This window comes from Tubulanus polymorphus, chromosome 3 (genome assembly GCF_964204645.1).
Source record: "Tubulanus polymorphus chromosome 3, tnTubPoly1.2, whole genome shotgun sequence".
NCBI classification, from domain to species: Eukaryota; Metazoa; Nemertea; class Palaeonemertea; order Tubulaniformes; family Tubulanidae; genus Tubulanus; species Tubulanus polymorphus.
Genome location: NC_134027.1, coordinates 12,359,990 through 12,379,093, shown reverse-complemented (window position 1 = coordinate 12,379,093; position 19,104 = coordinate 12,359,990). Strand labels below are relative to the sequence as shown.

The 19,104-nt window shown below is 38.8% G+C and overlaps 1 protein-coding gene across 6 annotated transcripts in view; it reads right to left on the bottom strand.

Moving 5' to 3' along the window:
* The window catches only part of LOC141902937 (GRIP1-associated protein 1-like), a 92,690-nt gene that overhangs the window by 63,264 nt on the left and 10,322 nt on the right, over positions 1 to 19,104 (bottom strand). For all 6 annotated transcript variants that reach the window (XM_074790910.1, XM_074790912.1, XM_074790911.1 and 3 more), the window contains exons 4-13: positions 18,824 to 18,850; positions 17,265 to 17,372; positions 16,187 to 16,328; positions 15,738 to 15,876; positions 15,306 to 15,385; positions 12,825 to 12,926; positions 8,376 to 8,446; positions 2,013 to 2,092; positions 835 to 882; positions 108 to 207 (exon numbers count right to left, since the gene is read on the bottom strand). In XM_074790910.1, coding sequence (XP_074647011.1) covers positions 108 to 207; positions 835 to 882; positions 2,013 to 2,092; positions 8,376 to 8,446; positions 12,825 to 12,926; positions 15,306 to 15,385; positions 15,738 to 15,876; positions 16,187 to 16,328; positions 17,265 to 17,372; positions 18,824 to 18,850 — 897 coding nt within the window. The remainder of the gene's footprint in view (positions 1 to 107; positions 208 to 834; positions 883 to 2,012; positions 2,093 to 8,375; positions 8,447 to 12,824; positions 12,927 to 15,305; positions 15,386 to 15,737; positions 15,877 to 16,186; positions 16,329 to 17,264; positions 17,373 to 18,823; positions 18,851 to 19,104) is intronic.

Here is a 19,104-nt window from a genome sequence, read left to right as displayed (position 1 = left end):
AACATGCAGCCATTCAAAAAACTACAACACACACATTATTGCAATAAATCATAGGCTAACAACTCTAATTAAAACTGGATCAACTGAACTGCTAATCAAAAACATACCTTATTGGCTTTGTGAATTTCATCCTGCATTCTCGTATTCTGCTCTATCAAAACTGCTATTTCCTCATCTTTGGCTTTCTGCGACTCATCCAACTTTTGCCTATATGATTAGAATATATATCAATCTATATATGATTTTCTGCAAAGAAACTTGAACTTCTATCACATGGCGAGTTTTGGTCTGAGTCTAATCAGAGAGCATGTTCACACGAAAGTCCCTCACTAGTTTTTACTAAAATGCTATCAAAATGATGCAGTGGCAAGTGAGGTAAGTCACTTCCAGAACCAGTTAGCATTCACACGATGCAATACGACCTGTGCTAAGATTTTGGCACAGGCGTGGTTTGACATTTTTGGTCTACCCAAATTGGGCCTCCATCAACCAAGAATTTTGCACCTGCCTGAAGTCTTGGCATGGGCAAAATCTAATACCGGTTTAAAATGCTTGTGTGATCATGATTTCGGTGCTCATTTTGCTTATTCCAATGGCATCAGTGGACATAGGTATATCCACAAACCTCAAAAGATACATTTATCATGCAAATTTAATTAAACTTTATTTCAGGTCCAATCTCTGGTAGATGAACATAATAACTTATTAAGTAATCAAAATATATGTCCGGTTTAAAGTAAATGAACGTGATTTGAGTATCATCACAGTACAACCGGGCAAATTAGTAATTAGTAAGGGTGGAAAAATTTTTTAAATTGCATCTTAAGTACATACGTGAACTCGCAATACATCTTCTCCTTTTCATCTTGCAACTTTTTAAAGCTGGTAAAAAATAAAAATGTAAATTCTAAGATTCAAATATTAATCTAAATACACAGTACACCGCTTTATTACTAAGGGATTAATGGGCTTGAAAAGCACATTCATGCCACAAAGTCAATCTAATTTCAAATAAATGTGACCTAGTTATGACAAAAACATCTGGCCTACGTTTTTCAAAGCAGTGTTTGGCTCTATCCCAGCGATAAAATTGGGATACATCACAGTTCATCATTATCAACCTGGACAATAAAGTTCAGTCTAATAGACCGCACGGTCAACATGGTCTGGGACCACTGGTTCTATCCAGGAAACTCCAGAATTACAGCATGATATCAACTGGACTCAGTGCCATGAGAGAGCCCAAATGACCTGAGATGTCTTTCAAGTAAAAAGAAAGTGAAAGTGGACTTCCAACAAAGCCCCATGACAAATCTCAACACGCGTTCAATGTAGCAATAGGAACATTATTAAAATAGCTTCACTAAGCCTGATGCCTAAGACGTGGTGCGGTGTGGCCGAGTGGTTAGAGCATTCGGCTCTGGGAAGCCAGGTCGCGGGTTCGAACACCGTACATTGCCATAGTGTCCTCGGGCAAGACACTTATCCTTATTGCCTCTCTCCACCCAGGAGTAAATGGGTACCTGGTCTGATAGATGACTCCTGAGCGCCTAGCAGCTGCTCGGATGTTACCTCTACCCAGGGAGAGATGACTGATACATGGAATAGAGTTATAGGCTGGGGGTAATACTACCTAGTTTGGAGCGCATTTGAACAGACTCTAGTTTGGATACCTGCGCTATATAAATGTCAATTATTATTATTATCAAGACCAAGATAAAATGCATTTGAAAACAAGGATTTATCCCTGATATAACAATCACCGGGATAATGAAATTTAACTTAACACTAAATTGAAAAACGCAGCTCCGAGCATTGGAAATGGTAAATACCATCAAGCATTCTTCAGTAGAATGATACTGCAATTATATCTGCATCTGTATCTCTTATTTTCTTATTGCAATGCTGTAGTTAAAATCAAGTCTGAACTTATAGGTTGTATCCTACGTGTAAATGAATTTCTTGGAATTGAAAACATGGCTAAATACATCACAATTCAAATCTATTTTTACTTTTCTTGCTTTTTCTTTAGTTTTTCTGCGAGTTTTTCAACTTCTTCACTGCGCAATGCAAGCTGTTCATGCAAACATTTCTGAAAAAATAATAATTTTTTGTATCGCCAATATTGCATTCCAAATGAAACAAGGTCTGTTAGATTCAGCGCAGAAGTTAGTGAATTGAAGGAGTTAATCATATAATCATACTAGACTAGATACATTGGTTTAGTAAGGTGCTCTATCAGCTTATACTTGACATAAAAGGAAATGCATGTTATAAAAGTATAAGGTAATTAGATTTTAAATGACAAACAGTTGTTTATACAAAGAAGAGAAGGTAAATACGTAACACATTTTAAGTGGGCCTAGTATATTTTGATATGAAATACATATAATCATAATAAATAATAAGCCTCCTAATGAATTATAAGGTTTCGTTATATCAAAAGCATCTCAGATGTCATATTCATATATTTGTTGCTGAAGATGAAATCAAATCTAGCTGTATCGGGAGATGAGAAAGTAATCTAAGTTCCATACAAAAAACTCTGTCAGGATTTTCAGGATTCAAAGCCAAGACCTAAGGCTAAAAAATTGATACCTTGTCTCTCCATTCATTGCTGAGCTTAAAAGTTGACACGGCCGGCCACCTATCTACCCTGGACATTATTTTTTTAAACCATGATCAATGATATTTTACTATAACAGACACGGCAGTTTTAGAAATGAACCGATAAAACATTTTACAACTAAAAAGATTTTATCTGTGTGGTTGGGTTAGTAACAAGTTCGAAATTCCAATGAATTCTCTATCTATTCTCAAACTACAATAGATGAGTTCAACATGAACAATATGTACGTGTGAGCGATATTTATTCGCCGGACAAAAGCGACAGTCCACATTCCCTCATAGTATCATTCTATCGGCAATGCCGTTTAAACCACGCCGTATGAGAGAGCATGCGGATCGCGGCCACCCTGCTATGTACTCGTCTCATCATAAACCTTAGCATCAAGTCGCAGCACAAGAGACGCAGAGGTCAACAAGACGTTCAAATTCTGAAGCGTTCAGATGAAGCGTTCAAATTCTAGTATATACTACACAATATTGGTCGACCTTTATGGTGTTTTTAATGCGAATTAGAATTGTTTAAAATACATCTGCATATCGATACAAACATTTCTTTCGTCAAGATAATCCCGGGCGTATGCATAATTAATTTTAGTTCAAATATTTTCAAACAAATCTTTTTTTTTATCAAGAGAATGTCCTTTATCTAAGATTAACGGCATCGTTGATTTTGGTGAGCTTTATGTATTACTAAAACGAGGGCACTATCATCACAGCTCCGCAGTAAACACTGCAAACCGCGCATCGACATGCAATTTTCAGCGCAGTACAAGAAAAATGAAAAATCAATTTTATTTCTTCTTTTGTAGTCCAAGAATGAGGTCATTGCCTCCCGACATTCCTGAGCCGAATTCGCGACTATTAACCAGTCGTCGAGGTAAACGAACAGTCGAACACCCCTTGACTGAAGTACCTTCTGAACTGACTTGACCAGACGTCCCCAATGGAGCTCTCAGCAAAGCATTGGACACCATATCCGGTAGACGAGTTTTGGAACTGGAGTCCATCACTGACTGACGGGAGGCTAACACAAGATTAGCCTGACCCCGAACCGACAACGGAATTACATGCGAAACAGACCGAGCCAAAGATTGGATCATCCGGTCCATTCCCTCCAGTTTTAGGGCAACTGACTCTGGGTCGGAGCCCGCATGAACGGCGGCGTGAGTCTCGCGAAGCTCACCCGTCAACACCTTAAGTGCCATATCCTGAAACGAACCAACCCTGGTAAGATTGTCCAGGATTGATGTCATGGCCACCAAACCGGACTTAGGCAAACGAATACCCGACTGTGCTGTAACAGTATCCGGGCTGATCAAAGTATAATCAGCATCCAGGCAGTTATGACTGTGATCCACAGCACCTGGAGTTGCGTAATACGCCGAGCGAAATGCGCCTATAGGTGGATCGGTTGAACTAAAATATTTCCCAGATTTCATACCCTGTTCTGGAGGGGGAAAATGAAAATGTTCCAAGCCGACATTCACCCCATAATTGCGTATCCAATCGAGCCCATTCTCTTGAAACCGCCGACGATTCCCGTAAAACGTTAAGATCGGAGTCCGGAGGGCGATAAGCTTCCATTGACTCACCGACCAGAGGAGCTGCTGTGGGCTTAGCGCGAGTTGCCCCGTGCTTGACAAAGAACTCACTTATCATCGCTCTAAATGGCATGTCCCCCGCTGGTTCGGATAAAACTGAACGGGACGGAGATACATTGCGAGTCAGGGAAGCCCCCATCGTCTGGGGCAACCCACAATTGCTCGCGACAGGAACGACCCCAGAAGGAATTGCCGCCTCTGGGACTGGATCCTCATTGAAATCAGACCCTACCGCAGCATCCAGGAATTCAGAGTCAGAATTCCGAAGAACTGAGTGGGCTGGCGAACTTCTAACCGGACAATCAGGAATAGGCTTACCTGTTGTAGAGGTTGCAGCGACTTGTTGCGACGATGATAACAAGTTTAAAATTTTCTCTTCAAATACATGGAAATCCTTCTGAGTCAGGAATTTTCCAGTATCCCGACGATCATGCCGACTTCGGTGACGGTCCCTCGAATGGGATCGAGACCTACTAGAAGAATCGCCTTCATCGCTAACCGACGTCGACGAACGATGAGAAGACCGACGGTGAAACTTCCTACAATAACGACCTTGATCTGCGAGAAGATCTTGCTCGTTTATTACGCTCACGGCGTCTAGATCTGGTGGGAGAGCGAGCTCATCAGACGATGAACGAACCGGATGTTTTGAACCGGATGACGTCTGGTCCGGACTGGTGCCCGAACCGGACCGATGCCCAACCCGGACCGGTACCGACCGAACCAGTGCGGGCCGTTCCCGACTACCGCGGCGCGCGCTCGGTTCAGAACATGTAGTCTGAACTGGCCGAACCGGCTGAACCGGTGAACGACCAGAGACCGGTGAATGACCGGAGACCGGTGCCGGTGAACCAGCGTTCCTCCCCGGTGAACGGAGTTGGGAAGCCGATCGTACCAAAACGACCGACGACCGCTCCGCTATACAATTAGAAATAGAAATAGAGACGTCGGTTGGCACATCGGCCGAAACCGACGAATCCCTGCTATTAACTCGACGACGATCTCTTAGTTTAAGAGCCTTATCGGCCCGAAGCCAATGGTCCTCGGTCCACACCTCGCAAATCTTGCAAGGATTGCTACTTGCACATATTTGAGCGGATTTGCGCCTGCACGACGCACACGAATCGTGATCGTCCCAGGCGCCAAACAAATGCCCGCATCCCTCCCCGCCACGATGTTGACCCTTAGGAGGGGGAGGCATAATTATTCTGTCACAATAATTAATTCAATTCAATTCAATCAAATTATATTTGTAAATAAAATTCTTACGGAAAAATAGAAACCAGGGATAACCCCCAAACCGAACGGACCGTTATGAGAGTGAAAACTCCCTAATATCCTAATTCCCAGATTTTTATGGCAAGAAAATCCAACGCGTTCTACTGCTAGAACGCCAAGAAAAAAGATGGCGGATTTCGCCGGTGGCTAAATGCAATACCAGGTCGTATAGAAAAACCATTGGCGATCAATCCAAATTTAGAAAATATTGGCAAAAACCATAGGAAAGGGTACAGTACTCGACGGAAATACGAGGGCACTATCATCACAGCTCCGCAGTAAACACTGCAAACTGCGCCGCGCATCCACATGCAATTTTCAGCGCAGTACAAGAAAAATGAAAAATCCCCATCAATTTTATTTCTTCTTTTGTAGTTTTCATTGAAGAATTTTATATGTTGTATCAGTAATATATAAAAAGCCTACTTCAAAAGCGGTCGCCACTTAGCTGCCAATATAACAGCCAACTTAATGCAGACCTTAGCCTGTGAGTCATTTCACTCGTAGGAGATAGCGGTCAACAAGAATTCAAAACTTGTTTAATACTAATAGATTCAGCTGCGCTGAATCTAAAAACCAGGGCTCCAGGGACACCATGCTGATTTGGGAAGAGATACTGAAATGCTTGACAATCTGATGATTTCAGTATTCAATGCCACAAAGCTGGTTGCATAGTCATGGCTTAGACTTAAGACAAGTCTAAGACCAACTTATTTCTATAGCCAATCTAAAAACTTAAGACCAGTCTAAAGATTTAAAGGCTGGCTCATGTCGACAAGCAACACGACGCCTACCGACTCCTACCGACACAACCCAGAGCAACTGTGATCGCAGCCCAGCTTATGTCGACTGCGCTCCGATTTCCAGCAACTGAGGCCGACTAGTGGGATACAAGATCCTCCCAGTTGCTTCCCTGCTTATGTCGGTTGCGATTACTAGCAACTGCACTGGCTCAGATGGTCACGTGATAAGCATTTTGAGAATACATTTGAATTTTTTGAATTATTGGGAAATTTATTTCTTTTACTAAAGCTATTTATCTTTCTGATTCTGTTTTGAATACAATGTGCTAGTGACATCATATAAAGATGGCCACTCTCACCATAATTCTACTAATTTCGTTTCTAGATCTTCGGTCCAGTCATCTGACATGCTGAAGGTTTGGTTTACGTTTTGAACTACTTGAATTTGAAAGTTTATAACTAATTATCAATGATGCTAACTAGCGGTCATAATTTGTACTATGTATATGCGGTCTCTTATTGGCTGTAACTCCTGCGCTCAGTTCCATCGCGTCGTAGATGAGCTTATGTCGGTTGCGATTGAAAGCAACTGTCCGCCTACCGTAGGCCGGAGTAGAACATCGGCAACTAGCCAGATACGGCTTGCGACGAGTCGGTAGGCGTCGGTTTGCCGGCTTATGTCGAACCGATAGAGCAACAACTGGCGGCCTCTTGTAGGCCGCTAATCGGCGATAAACCCAGTTGCATCGGTAGGCGTCGCGTTGCTTGTCGACATAAGCCAGCCTTAAGACCACTTTTGGACTCAAGTCACGACTGTGCAACTGGCCCCTGGCTGCAAATGATGTTGAAACTCCACACAATCATAGAACATAACACAGCAACATTGCAATTGACTGTGGATAAAAAAACTTAATGGAAGTAGGCCTACATGAATTATATTATGACAACGTTCAACACCCCCTGTTGAACATAAACAGAAACCAATCACATCAAAACATCATAGAACATGTCAGCCAGGATCTATAATTGTGTAATAGTGAGGACTTCACAGTCGACTGTGGCAATCAAGCGATTCAGCCCTGTTGCAGGCCAGGATCGACCATGTAGCAACAATGTGCATTCAGACAATTATGCCGGATACTTCTCAAATTCCATCGAGATCACTCATTATTTCTCAAATTCAATGAATGATGAATAATTAAGATCTTGCTATAACATGAACCCTAAAGAACAATCTAAGACAAGTTTTTTCAAGAGACGTGATTTGCCAGATTCCTCATTTGGGAGGCTGAAAATCCAGATGAAAACTAATTGAAAACAAAAGTTTGTTTGAATTGTTCTATCGCTGTGCGCTATCCATGAGCATTCCATGGGATAGCTGGAGGCACAGGGTCCTAAATATGCACAGATACCAAAAAGATAAACGTATTTAACAGCGAGAACAATACATAGGGTAACCCCAGTATGATGAACAATTAATGAATATCATTAGTATAGTAAATACTTAATACTTGTTGGTATTTTCCCCTGAACCATCAATCAATGAAAATTAATGAAACTAACATGCTAATTGAGTAGCAGCCAATTGCAAAAGAAGCAACTGCTCAGAAAACCTGTCTGATATGATAAAGATCTTTCCCCATCCGAAATTTCACTATTATATGGCGCATTTTGAAGAAGACACATACATAAGCCTACGAATTCATACCTATCTTGATCCAAAGAGGCCACAAAATGACCATCTCATTTTCAAATTACAAATTTGCTTTCAATCTCAAATTTCATTATTTTTCTTAATGATAATAAGTAATATCAATGATAATTGATAAATGTGCTTTTAAAATTTCCCTTGAAAACATGGCGAACAGCAATGGCCATCAGTCAGCCATCTTGATTTTGAATGGGCCAATTCAGCTGCTGATGTGTCTAGGGTAGATACATAGGCCTATACATATAATCTGAAGTCAGGACAATCCATCAAAGCATTCTTAAACTTCCCAAAATAACTTGACTCTCATCTACAGACAAATGGATGAATGAAAAGTCAACACGATAGTCTTTTAGGGTCTCAGCCTTGCTTTAAGAGGGCTTACGACAAATCTTAAATGAAAGTAAGTGATTTTACCTGTGAATTTGCTATCTGATCTTTGAGAATTTTATTTTCTTCATGTTCGGTGTCAAGACTAAGTTTCATCTCTGGAATTCATAAACAATGTATAGCAAATTTAAACTTACAGAATTTTCATCATAAGCCCATCCCAAAATAATGGTCTGTTTGCCGTAACCCGACCGACCCGACTTCAATGGTACCGAGTGAAACGTTTTTCTGGGATTCATTGAAATAAACTTTACTTTTGATAAACTAGGGGTCCAGGGACACCATGCCCACTTGGGAAGTGGTTCCAAATGCTCAACAATCTAACAGTTTCAATATTCAACGCCCCCTGGTGACCATATACAGAATCCAATGACCTTGAAACTCACCACAATCATAGAACATGTCAGCAGCTAAGATTTTGTAATTGATTGTGATAACAAAATATGCCTCGTTACTACTTTAATATAGAAATACTAAGTTATTCTACTATTCAACGCCCCCTGGTGACCATATTCAAAACCCAATGACCTTGAAACTCACCACAATCATAGAACATGTCACGAACTATAACTTTGTAATTGATCATGGTAACAAAATATGCCTAGGTACCAATATAATAAGGAAATACTAAGTTATTCTACTATTCAACGCCCCCTGGTGACCATATAGAATAACTAATGTCCTTAAAACTTGCCACAATCATAGATGATGTCATGAGCTACAACTTTGCAATCGATTGTGGTTACAAAATATGCATTGATACGAATATAATGTAGAAATACTAAGATATTGCATTATTCAACGCCCCCTGGTGGCCATATATACAAACCAATGACCTTGAAACTAACCACAATCATAGAACACGTTATGAGCTACAACTTTCTAATTGATTGTCGTAACAAAATACGCTTAGGTATCAATATAATGTGGAAAAAATTTTTCCCACTTACGAATGAGTACTGCTGACACCAAGATGGCCGCCAATTGCGTCATAATTGGCTGATGAAAAATACCTGTCTCAGGTATAAAACATCTTTTTCCAAAGAATACCCATCACAAATTGCAATGAGAAATGATAAACCAGTAGGAAGCTACAGGACTCAGAATTTGGGCCAAAATTAACATTTTTGGGCACTAAAAAGGTCATAGGACGGCCATCTTGAGTCCGATCGACCCAATTTTTGTTATGCTGATGGGCCCTGGGGGAATTCACATACATCCGAAAGATCAAGGTAATTAATCAAAGCGTCTTCAAAATTTCCCTCAAAAAGTTCAAAAATGTGTAAAAAGTGCTGATTTTGGTGAACAACAATGGCTGCCAGTCGGCCATCTTGAATCTGACAGGGCCAGTTTTTGGGCTGAAGATGTGTCTAGGGTAGATACATGTGTAACCCAAAAATCAAGACATTATCTTGAAGCGTCTTCAAAACTTCCCAAAATAACTGGATTCCGTCTACGGACGGACGGACGGCCGAACGGACGGACGACGGACAAAAAGTGAACGCAATAGCCCGCTGGGACTAAAGTCCCAAGTGGGCTAAAAAGGCCGACCGACCCACTTCCGATGTATGAGCTATGTATGTATGAAGTGTGAAAACATGCCTTGACATGTGGCCTAGTTTAAGTTTTCCAGGAAACTGGCAGTGTTCCAATAAGCTGCCAATCATTCTTAAGGCCCCGGTACACGAGCCGAAAACTGCGTACACAAATGGCGCAGCGAAGTTTTCGACTCGTGTGCGGGGGCCTTGTCGAGTGCATTTTGTCGTTCGCCAAATATCTATAATGTTTGATATTTTTTCACGCAGCACCAACTGCGCTCTCGTGTGCGGGCAACTCGGCGCTATTTGCGTTTAATTCGTCGTCAATGCGCATGTGTCATTACTCAAAAACTGATTATAGCGGCTAGTGTACTGATTTCAGATTAAATAAATTGAAAGCTAGAGGTTGTTTGGAGTAAGGGCATTGCTTGAAAAATCTTTTTAATTCGTGACTTCAAAGTTCTAGAAGTTTATATTGTATTTTATCTTTCTTAAAGAATTATTTTGTAGTAAAATGAGACCAAAGATAAACATTTGTTTATGGTCTACGTCCAAAATTTCGTAGGGTACAGGTAGGCGCCGCATTGGAAACTATCTTATATTTAAAAAAAAAAATTTTTCACAATATGAAAAAATATTCAAATAAAATTCATATGATGTCACATATCAGAGGGTGGCTGAATATTGAGTCTTGGAGACGAAACCTCTTCCAATGTATGGCCGCAGAAGCTAAAACACCAGGGCATAGTATTCGATCGTTTTAAATCCTGGAATTTACCACTACAATATTCAGACCTCGACCTATACCCATAGTTTGCTGCTTAGTATTTTCAGGTCACAAGAAATTACAATTTACAAATTCTATCAAACAGAAAACACAGCGCTCATCTTCTGCTACGACGATTATTCAGCCTGTTATCATACCAAACGTGCACGCGCCAAGCAGCGTTACAGCATCACCATATAGTAGTATGTATAAGCGTGTGTTCGTGTGTGCAACAGTCTAATGTTAGCGCTCCTGCGCACACGTGGAGGCCTTGTGTAGTGAACATTTGCTTCACTTCGATCTCTATCAACACAATCACCGGGTATTAAAACGAAACAATACCTATGGCGATATGTGAAATAATCATATTCTCACCAGCAATGAGCATTTAAGATTCGCACATATACGGCACCAAGTCCAATGAAATGTTCGCCATTAATGGCTTTCCCATAATTATTTTAGTAGCGTCGGAATTCCCCGTATTTCCCAAAAACAGCCAATCACATTCGCTTGTAGAGACGACGCCCCCCAATCGAGGTCATTGCAATTTTATACGCAAGAGCTAAGAATTTTCCCGCCAAAAACAGTTTTTCGTCGAATTTTAACAAAGTTGACCATGTCATCGACGGAGGTTCGTCATGTCTTCAATCGCATGGATTATACGTCGTTTAACCCGAGAACCAATGAAAAAAATGCTCACATAGAAAAACGTACCGGGATTTTACATGAATTGGCTCAATGCCAAGCTCATACTGCTGACAAAGATAAACCAAAAAACACTGATTTATGACATGAATATCACTTTCTTTATGATATGGGATTACTTGAATTATCTTATTATTTAGTACGCATTTAGCGCGGCGCTAAAAACGTCCTGAAAACTTGAGTCGGTGTCATGGCAAACAGACAATTATTTTGGGATGGCCTAAGGGGTAAATGGTTATTAATAGCACTGATATATACTGGTATTCGAAAATCTGATCAGAAACTGGATTACACAACAAAGGACATGTTTTTCTGGGTAACAGGTAAAAATCCCCCCAAATTTGATTTCACTGCAATATCCAACAAAATACTTCAATATTCTTATGTTGAAAAACTTATAGTAGTTTTCAAAATTTCAGATTTTCCGTAATGTTTTTCACAATATTCATCTTGGATTATCAATGACTTTGACCAAGTTACGTGCATAAAAATGACATTATTCCGTGACTTTTAGCTAGTAACATGCATGAAAATGATGTTATCGTATTTCTAAAAATTTCTATGAAGAAATCCAGTCTAAAAGTAATAGCAAAATATCTGTGTACCTATCTATGTACTAAGTATTCTTGTAAAAAGTATTATCTGTTTTCATTTATGCTAGGGTTTTACTTAACTCTTATCTGACCAGGTTTCCTATTTGCAACAATACCCTCTCAGACCAGGTTTTCAATAGACTAATACCAATAAAACAAAGGCCCTTTTATTAAGTCCAGTAGCTCCTAAAATATTAGTCTAAGAGCTTAGTGGTAAAAGAAAACTTTGTAGCTAATGTGGTGACCCTCAATATGCAAAAATTTTTTTTTTCAAAATACGTTCATTTTTGGGGGATATAATCCCAATTCTTCTGATTCAGACATTGAGTGAACCGGGGGATTCAATGCCTGACCCTCGTCTACCTCCTCATCATCAGTAATTGGGGCACCAGCATCATCAACATGACTTGCCTGATCAGAATCACCTTCTTCCGTCTGATTATAGACTTCAGACTCACTTTCCGATTCAGAAATAAAGTCTTCATTATTTGAATCACTATCCTCAGTGCTATCCTATAAGTGCTGCCTCAGTATTCATCCTTTTTTCGAAAAATAACGCTTGTAAAAAAAACTTAAGATTTTTAAGAAAAAATTTCATTTCCTGGTTTACACAGGAAAGCTACCGACCGCTTCTACTAAAAACAAGAAATGAAAACCCAACAGATGAAACGCCACAGCCGTTCAAAATGAAGCGGGTGGTTTCCGACGAAAGTCGAGAGTGGTCTGTGACTGACACTAAAATTCTCTGGTGGTCAGATAAGAGTTAAATTTGATGTGGGATTTTTACCGGGGAGATTTTTACCTACATTCGTTTTTCTGATTGATTCTCTTAAAGGCTGGGCTGTATACTATCAGAATTTTCTTTCCTACATACCATTAACAAGTTTCAATTGTTCTTGCAGTTTCTGCGAATTCAGTTCACTGTCAGACATCAATTCATTGATAGAAGTCGACCGCAACTTCGCCATGTAATCTTCTGAAAAAAGAAATGTTTTAATAGATCAATTATTTAGTTTCTCTCTTAACTCACTATGTATATTGTATCAATCTATTGAAATAGTAAGCAGTGAGATAGCAACTATTAGACATTTGCATACAATCAGGGAAAAAACTATCAGCAGAAAAAACAGCAAAATAGCTACCAATTTTTCATCGGCCACACATTTAAATGATATTCATTAATCACGGTGGAAGCGTGGGGGGGGAGTCGGACGGGCCTCCCCAGAAAGTCTTGAGAATTTACTTTACAAAGGAGGCTATTTCCTGCATTCTGGAGATCTTCTAATGGTTCCTAACCAAAAACTTAACCTAAAGCACCACTCTATATATTGGCAATGTTTTTGTTTATAATCAATAAATATACCAACAAAACCTATCAATTTTTCAATGTATCTCTGGTTAGTCAATCTAACAGCAGGTAGGTATAGCATGCTCTAACATTTACCCAAATTCAATACAGCAATCACTTTCACCTCAAAATTGGATAACAGTCATTCAAACAAGAAATAGTATTACTGACATCTCTGTCATTTCAATAGAGTTTCCATATTTTGGCTTCCAAGGGAAGTAGGGCTTTATCGGGAATTGGTAGTGATAGGGAATGAAACTAGTCAATTGAATAATCTCTGCATTTGCTCTAATCGGAGCAGCTTAAATCTCAATCATCGAAATAACTGCGTTATATTTGATGTGATTAGCAGACTAAAATGTTGAAAACTTTTGAAGACACTTCTATGGATTGTCTTGGAAAAGATGTTAACAGGTTTGAACTTTTTAGTCTTGATATTTGATAATTGTTAGCATTGTCATAGGCCATGGAATGGGGTTATCGGTACTCAATGTTTTCACCAGGGGGTGTTGAATAGCGGAATAACATGGCATTTCCATATATACTGGTACCTATTTTGTAACCACAAACAATTGTTGATCATCATATGCTCTATCTTTATGGTGAGTATCAAGGTGATTGTTTGCGATCTGATATACAGTACATACATCATTGTTCAGTTTAGGCTTGCTATCAGCTAGTGATAGTAAAAGTGAGTGAACCATGGGTTTGCTAAGAAAGAAGGTCATTGTTCATCAGGGCATTGAATAGTGGATAAACATGGGTACATGTACACGTACTTCCATATAGGCCTGTATTAGTACTATGCATATTTCGTGAACACAATCAACTACAAAATCCTAGCTCATGACATTTTTTGTGACTGTGGCAAGTACTAAGGTCACAATATTTGTTATCTAGGGGATGGTGAATATTGAAATTGTCAGATAGTGAAGCTTCCATCTAGTGGGCATAGCGTTGCTGGACCCCAAGATATCACATTGGTATCTTTCACAACAAAGGCCTTATGTTTTTTCCATGCCTCTGTACTGCTGTAATCTTCATTCTACGGTCGACCTCGATTTAAACGTTACTTTAAGGACTGGCCCTAAAATGACGATTTATCTGATAGGCGAATTAAGTACATTTTGAGTTTCTGACTCATCACGGTCTTTGTTTATTTATGGAACCCGCGTAATCTGGGATGTATCTGCTGGGCTAGGTAATTTCCATGCACAATTAGGTGAAAATTTAAATTGGTAAGACTTACATATGTAATAATAACTTTGTTTTGACTTCGCTACAAGATAAGCTACTCATTGAAGAAGTTAAGCAACATTGACGAAGGCTGCCAACTAGTTCACCATCAACAATTTCGTTACTTTATGAATGGATTCTTTTCAATGAATTTGAAATTTCTTTGCTTTTCTTTGGAAGTTCTTGGAAACTTTTTAGCATCATTTTGTCGATCTCTCTTTGCACTGAGCCTCTATTTACTATGAATGAACGAACATTGTGCGATGAGGTTAATTTTTTGTGTATTGCAGCGCGCTACAAAGCTAACTGGGGACTGTGTGTCGAGGCAGTATGGCCTCAGTGCTGCACATGTAGTTTAACGATATATTTGTGCAGTGACGGTTTTAACCGATGTTATCTATGTATAAACAGTACTAACGGACCAGCAAAATAGTGACGATTAAAGCGAAATGACGACTTATGCATGACGAATTGACCACTGAAACATTAAGGATATAACGATGTGTTTATCTGTTCTCGAAGAAAAATGACAATTAAGCTAGAATGAAGAATTACACGCCGACGATTAAAGCGAGGTCGACAGTACATAGAAGCAGCTATATTTGCAGGCGCTACGAGCAAGTTGGTGGCTCGAATGCCACACATACATAAGGCTCAGATTGAAATTTTCATTACTGAAAAGAGCTATTGTAATTGACAGCAAGTTTCAGATGCTGGTAAGCAGGTGTACCAATGCATGCAGAGAAACAAAAGCAATGAATTAATACGCACCTTTTTCAAGTTCAGTTGGGTCACCGGATTCATTGACACTAGTTTCATTATCAGACTGACCTTCTACTGACCGAGTATCACTGAAGAAACGTAAGATATATACGATATAAAGAAATATTTCAAATTTACACTTTATTGCAGTTCATGGACAGAAAAATGAACAAAACTCACTGTTCATTACTAACTAAGATGAATTGCTGACAGCATTTCTCTGCTGTTTAACTGTTTTATTGATTAATCATTTTATAGCCCCTCAAAAGTCTATTTAAACTGTACAAAATTAAAAGTGAACCTAACACTATGCTATCGGCCATAGCTGTACGGGTTGTGAACTCTGGGCATTCTCCAATGAAAACTACATTCATGAGTTCAAAGGACCTCAGATTTTCACTCATAAATACAAGCCATTATCTAAATTGAATTTTGTCTAACCTGTTTTCATCACCAGCTGGTGTTCCACGCTGCCCTGCCAATTTTTGACATTGTATCTCCAAGTCATTGTTCACATGCTGCAGCACTTTAATCGTGCCTTGCAAACGTAAAATCTCTTCATCATATTTTTCTTGTTGGCCTAGAAAATGAAGGGCACAGTTATACGTTTAGTTGTCATTTAAACTTAAAATCAAATCTTAAATAACTCAATGAATGAATTTTTTCATCATCCATTTCATAGTCATCAGGGCTCGTCCGCTCTGAATGAGTCCTTCATAGTTCATCTCAATATTTTGTAAGAGAAATTATGATATGTATTATGTTCTATGAAAATATAATGAATCAATTTATCAAGGTATTGAATTTTACGCAGCACCTATGAGAGAACTAACTCAAGAATGATGGGCTGGTTGCTACTAGCAGTAATTTGCTGGTGTTACTGAACTTACTGGTGAGATTTTTCTGAAGGGCTGAATTTTGAGCTTGAATTCGACGCAGTTCATCATTAAAATCCAACGTTTCATGGCTGCCTTCACTTGTTGTTGGTACTGACGAAATTTCCTTTTCTAATTTTTCATTATTTGCCACAAGCTGAAGGGAATAATCATGTGTGATAAAAATCACTATCATGTGGGTCTCCAGAAACCAAAAGATTTAGCTAAATAAGTGTTTCCATGGAAGACCCACAGTACGAGTTTTTATGGGAGAGATATATTGAAATAGTCGACATAGAGCCTACTGAAATATCGAACGTAAATATAAAATAGCAAACACAGGAATGACTAAGGGAAAAATGTGCCTTGTTTCCCATTTTTTGGTAGTCTGTCAGTCCACCACATTGTTCCCACAGTTACATGAAATAAAAATTCCCAGGTTTTTCCCAAGTATTTCAAGAGTGATTTTTAAATTTTCCCGAATGAAAATTAACAGATACCACCATGCTATGGTCAACATTTTAGTGGTGACTGGTTGATAAAGGTGATTATAATGGGAAATCGTTGCACTTGGCAAATGCAATACATAATATGATAATGAATTTCCCAAATATTTCCCTGATTTGAGGAAAATTTCTCAACTTCCCAAATATTTCAAAACTGGGAATTATTATTTCAAAATGCCCAAATTTTTCCAAGTTCCCTCTTCTGTGGGAACCATGCCACCACAGAATTCTTTTTAGTTCGTGCTATCATTAAAAGTGATAACTGCATTTTCATTGCAGTTTGTTCATTGTCAGCATGTAGTAAGACCACCAGTAGGCCTACAGACTATATAAGACCACTACAGACTGCAGGGATACATTATTGAGGGCTCTGAGATGGGTATTACCGGTACTTATCAATGAGGAAGTACCAGGTTCAACAGTGCCGCAACTGCCCTAGGCCCATAATTCATTCTTTTTATCTTTAAAACCCAATTGAAGAAATCCCAATCTGCAAGCCCTTTATTTTCTGCCCAGCTGATCACGGGAAACAATGCATCTTTTTTCAGCATACATGATTATGAAATACTAGTCAATTTCTAACTCACCGTTGTTAATTCTTGCATGAGCGTTTCATTTTGAAGCCGGAAATCCTCTTCTTGACTAATGAGCTTTCTTTGCAACGCTTCATTATCTTGAGATAAACTTTCAATTTCCTGAAAATCAACCAATTGCATGAAATGAAAATGGAGCATTCATGTAAATATCGAAAGTCGATTAGAAGTGATTAGTTCGTCCCGTCTTAATGCTTGTAGCGTGTACACATGTATCCACAAAACTTTTGCATATACAGTGCATTCAAGATTAGACACAGTTTTCCGCCATATAAATACCGTAAAAACCGGCGTATAAGTCTACGCGGCGTATAAGTCGAGGTCGATTTTTAGACCTATATTTCATGATTTTAACATATATCCGGCTTATAAGTCGAGTCCCTTCTCTTAGAAGAATAATTACTAGTATCATTGTATTGAATAGTTTGTTTTGATAACGATGTGTGCCTTCACGCACGCCGCCACGTGTGTCAGCCTGATTGCTGCAATGCGTTAATCAATCTGTGTCAAAATGAAAGAAGTTTTTTTCATTAAATAACTTTATTTATCATGAATAATTATTCAAACTGTTATAGCAGTAAGAAGATGAACACTGTCTTTTTTGTCTGGTAGAATCAATATTTCTTGTGACCTGAAAATACTTCGTAGAAAACTGTACTCGGCGTATAAGTCAAGGTCAATAATTTAGTGGTAAAATCAAGGGTTAAAAACTCGACTTATATGCCGGTTTTTACGGTACCATTGTACAGACTTTATGTTAGTACTATTAGTACTCATCAGGAAGCATGTTATGCGAGCTCCCAGCTGGTGAAAACTACATACACCGAACGATGTATTGTTAACCAACCCCTTAGCTTTAAGAACTTTATTTGCACAGTGGCAACTGAATTTGATACATCCGCAAAATATTCAGTCCTCTGTTAAAATTAAACTGCTGCTCAATCTATCACTACGTAAGCTTAGCGGTATCCTAAAACATTCCACATTTTTTTCTAAGGCATCAAATAATTCTTTCATAATTAATTTTCTTGTCTCTGTGACAATATACATTCTGCTGTCCGACTCTGTCCTTCACATCTATGTTATTTTGTATATTGTTCTATTTTTCACTCATATTGTCTAAATTGTAGACCTTGAGTTTGTCAAATAAACTAGTCAGTTTACATGTATGTAATCAGACATGGTGATACTTTCTAGTATATAATGGAATGAATTCTTGAATTTGATTATGATGATTACCATGAAAACTAGCATTAAATGAGGCTGGAAATATACCCACATATCAAAGCACCAAAACAGGTGTCCAACACCACAGACGTTTTTCAAAAAGCTATATCAAAGTACCGTATTCCCACAAAGATTTCAAATTGCCTTGATTATTAAAAATCAACCTAATATCTCTGTTTGAATGAAATATCATGTAACTTTTTGATCCTAGATAGGCATACACAAAATTCAATAGTAAATTTGGAAGATGCTCTAAGGGTAGGCCAAGGAACTAATCTCAAATCAAATTGTCTGAATGCTGTATCACATTGTATCCGTTGACATACCTTGGCCTTCTTACTTTTACTGATAGTCTGCAAAAAAGTAAAACAGTCCAAAGTCACACACAAATTGATATAACTATCAGCCAAAAAATTGATAATAATCAGTAAACAATTGATATTCGAATTCAATCAAGCATGCAGGAAAGTGAAAACCCACACACCAAACGAGAATGAGGCAAGTGCCGCGTATGTCTCCCCAGGAAATGCATCTTCAATTGTCATAAGCATGATAGTGCTAACAAGAAATTCAAGGATTGGACCTTATTCTCGTCCAACCAACAAAC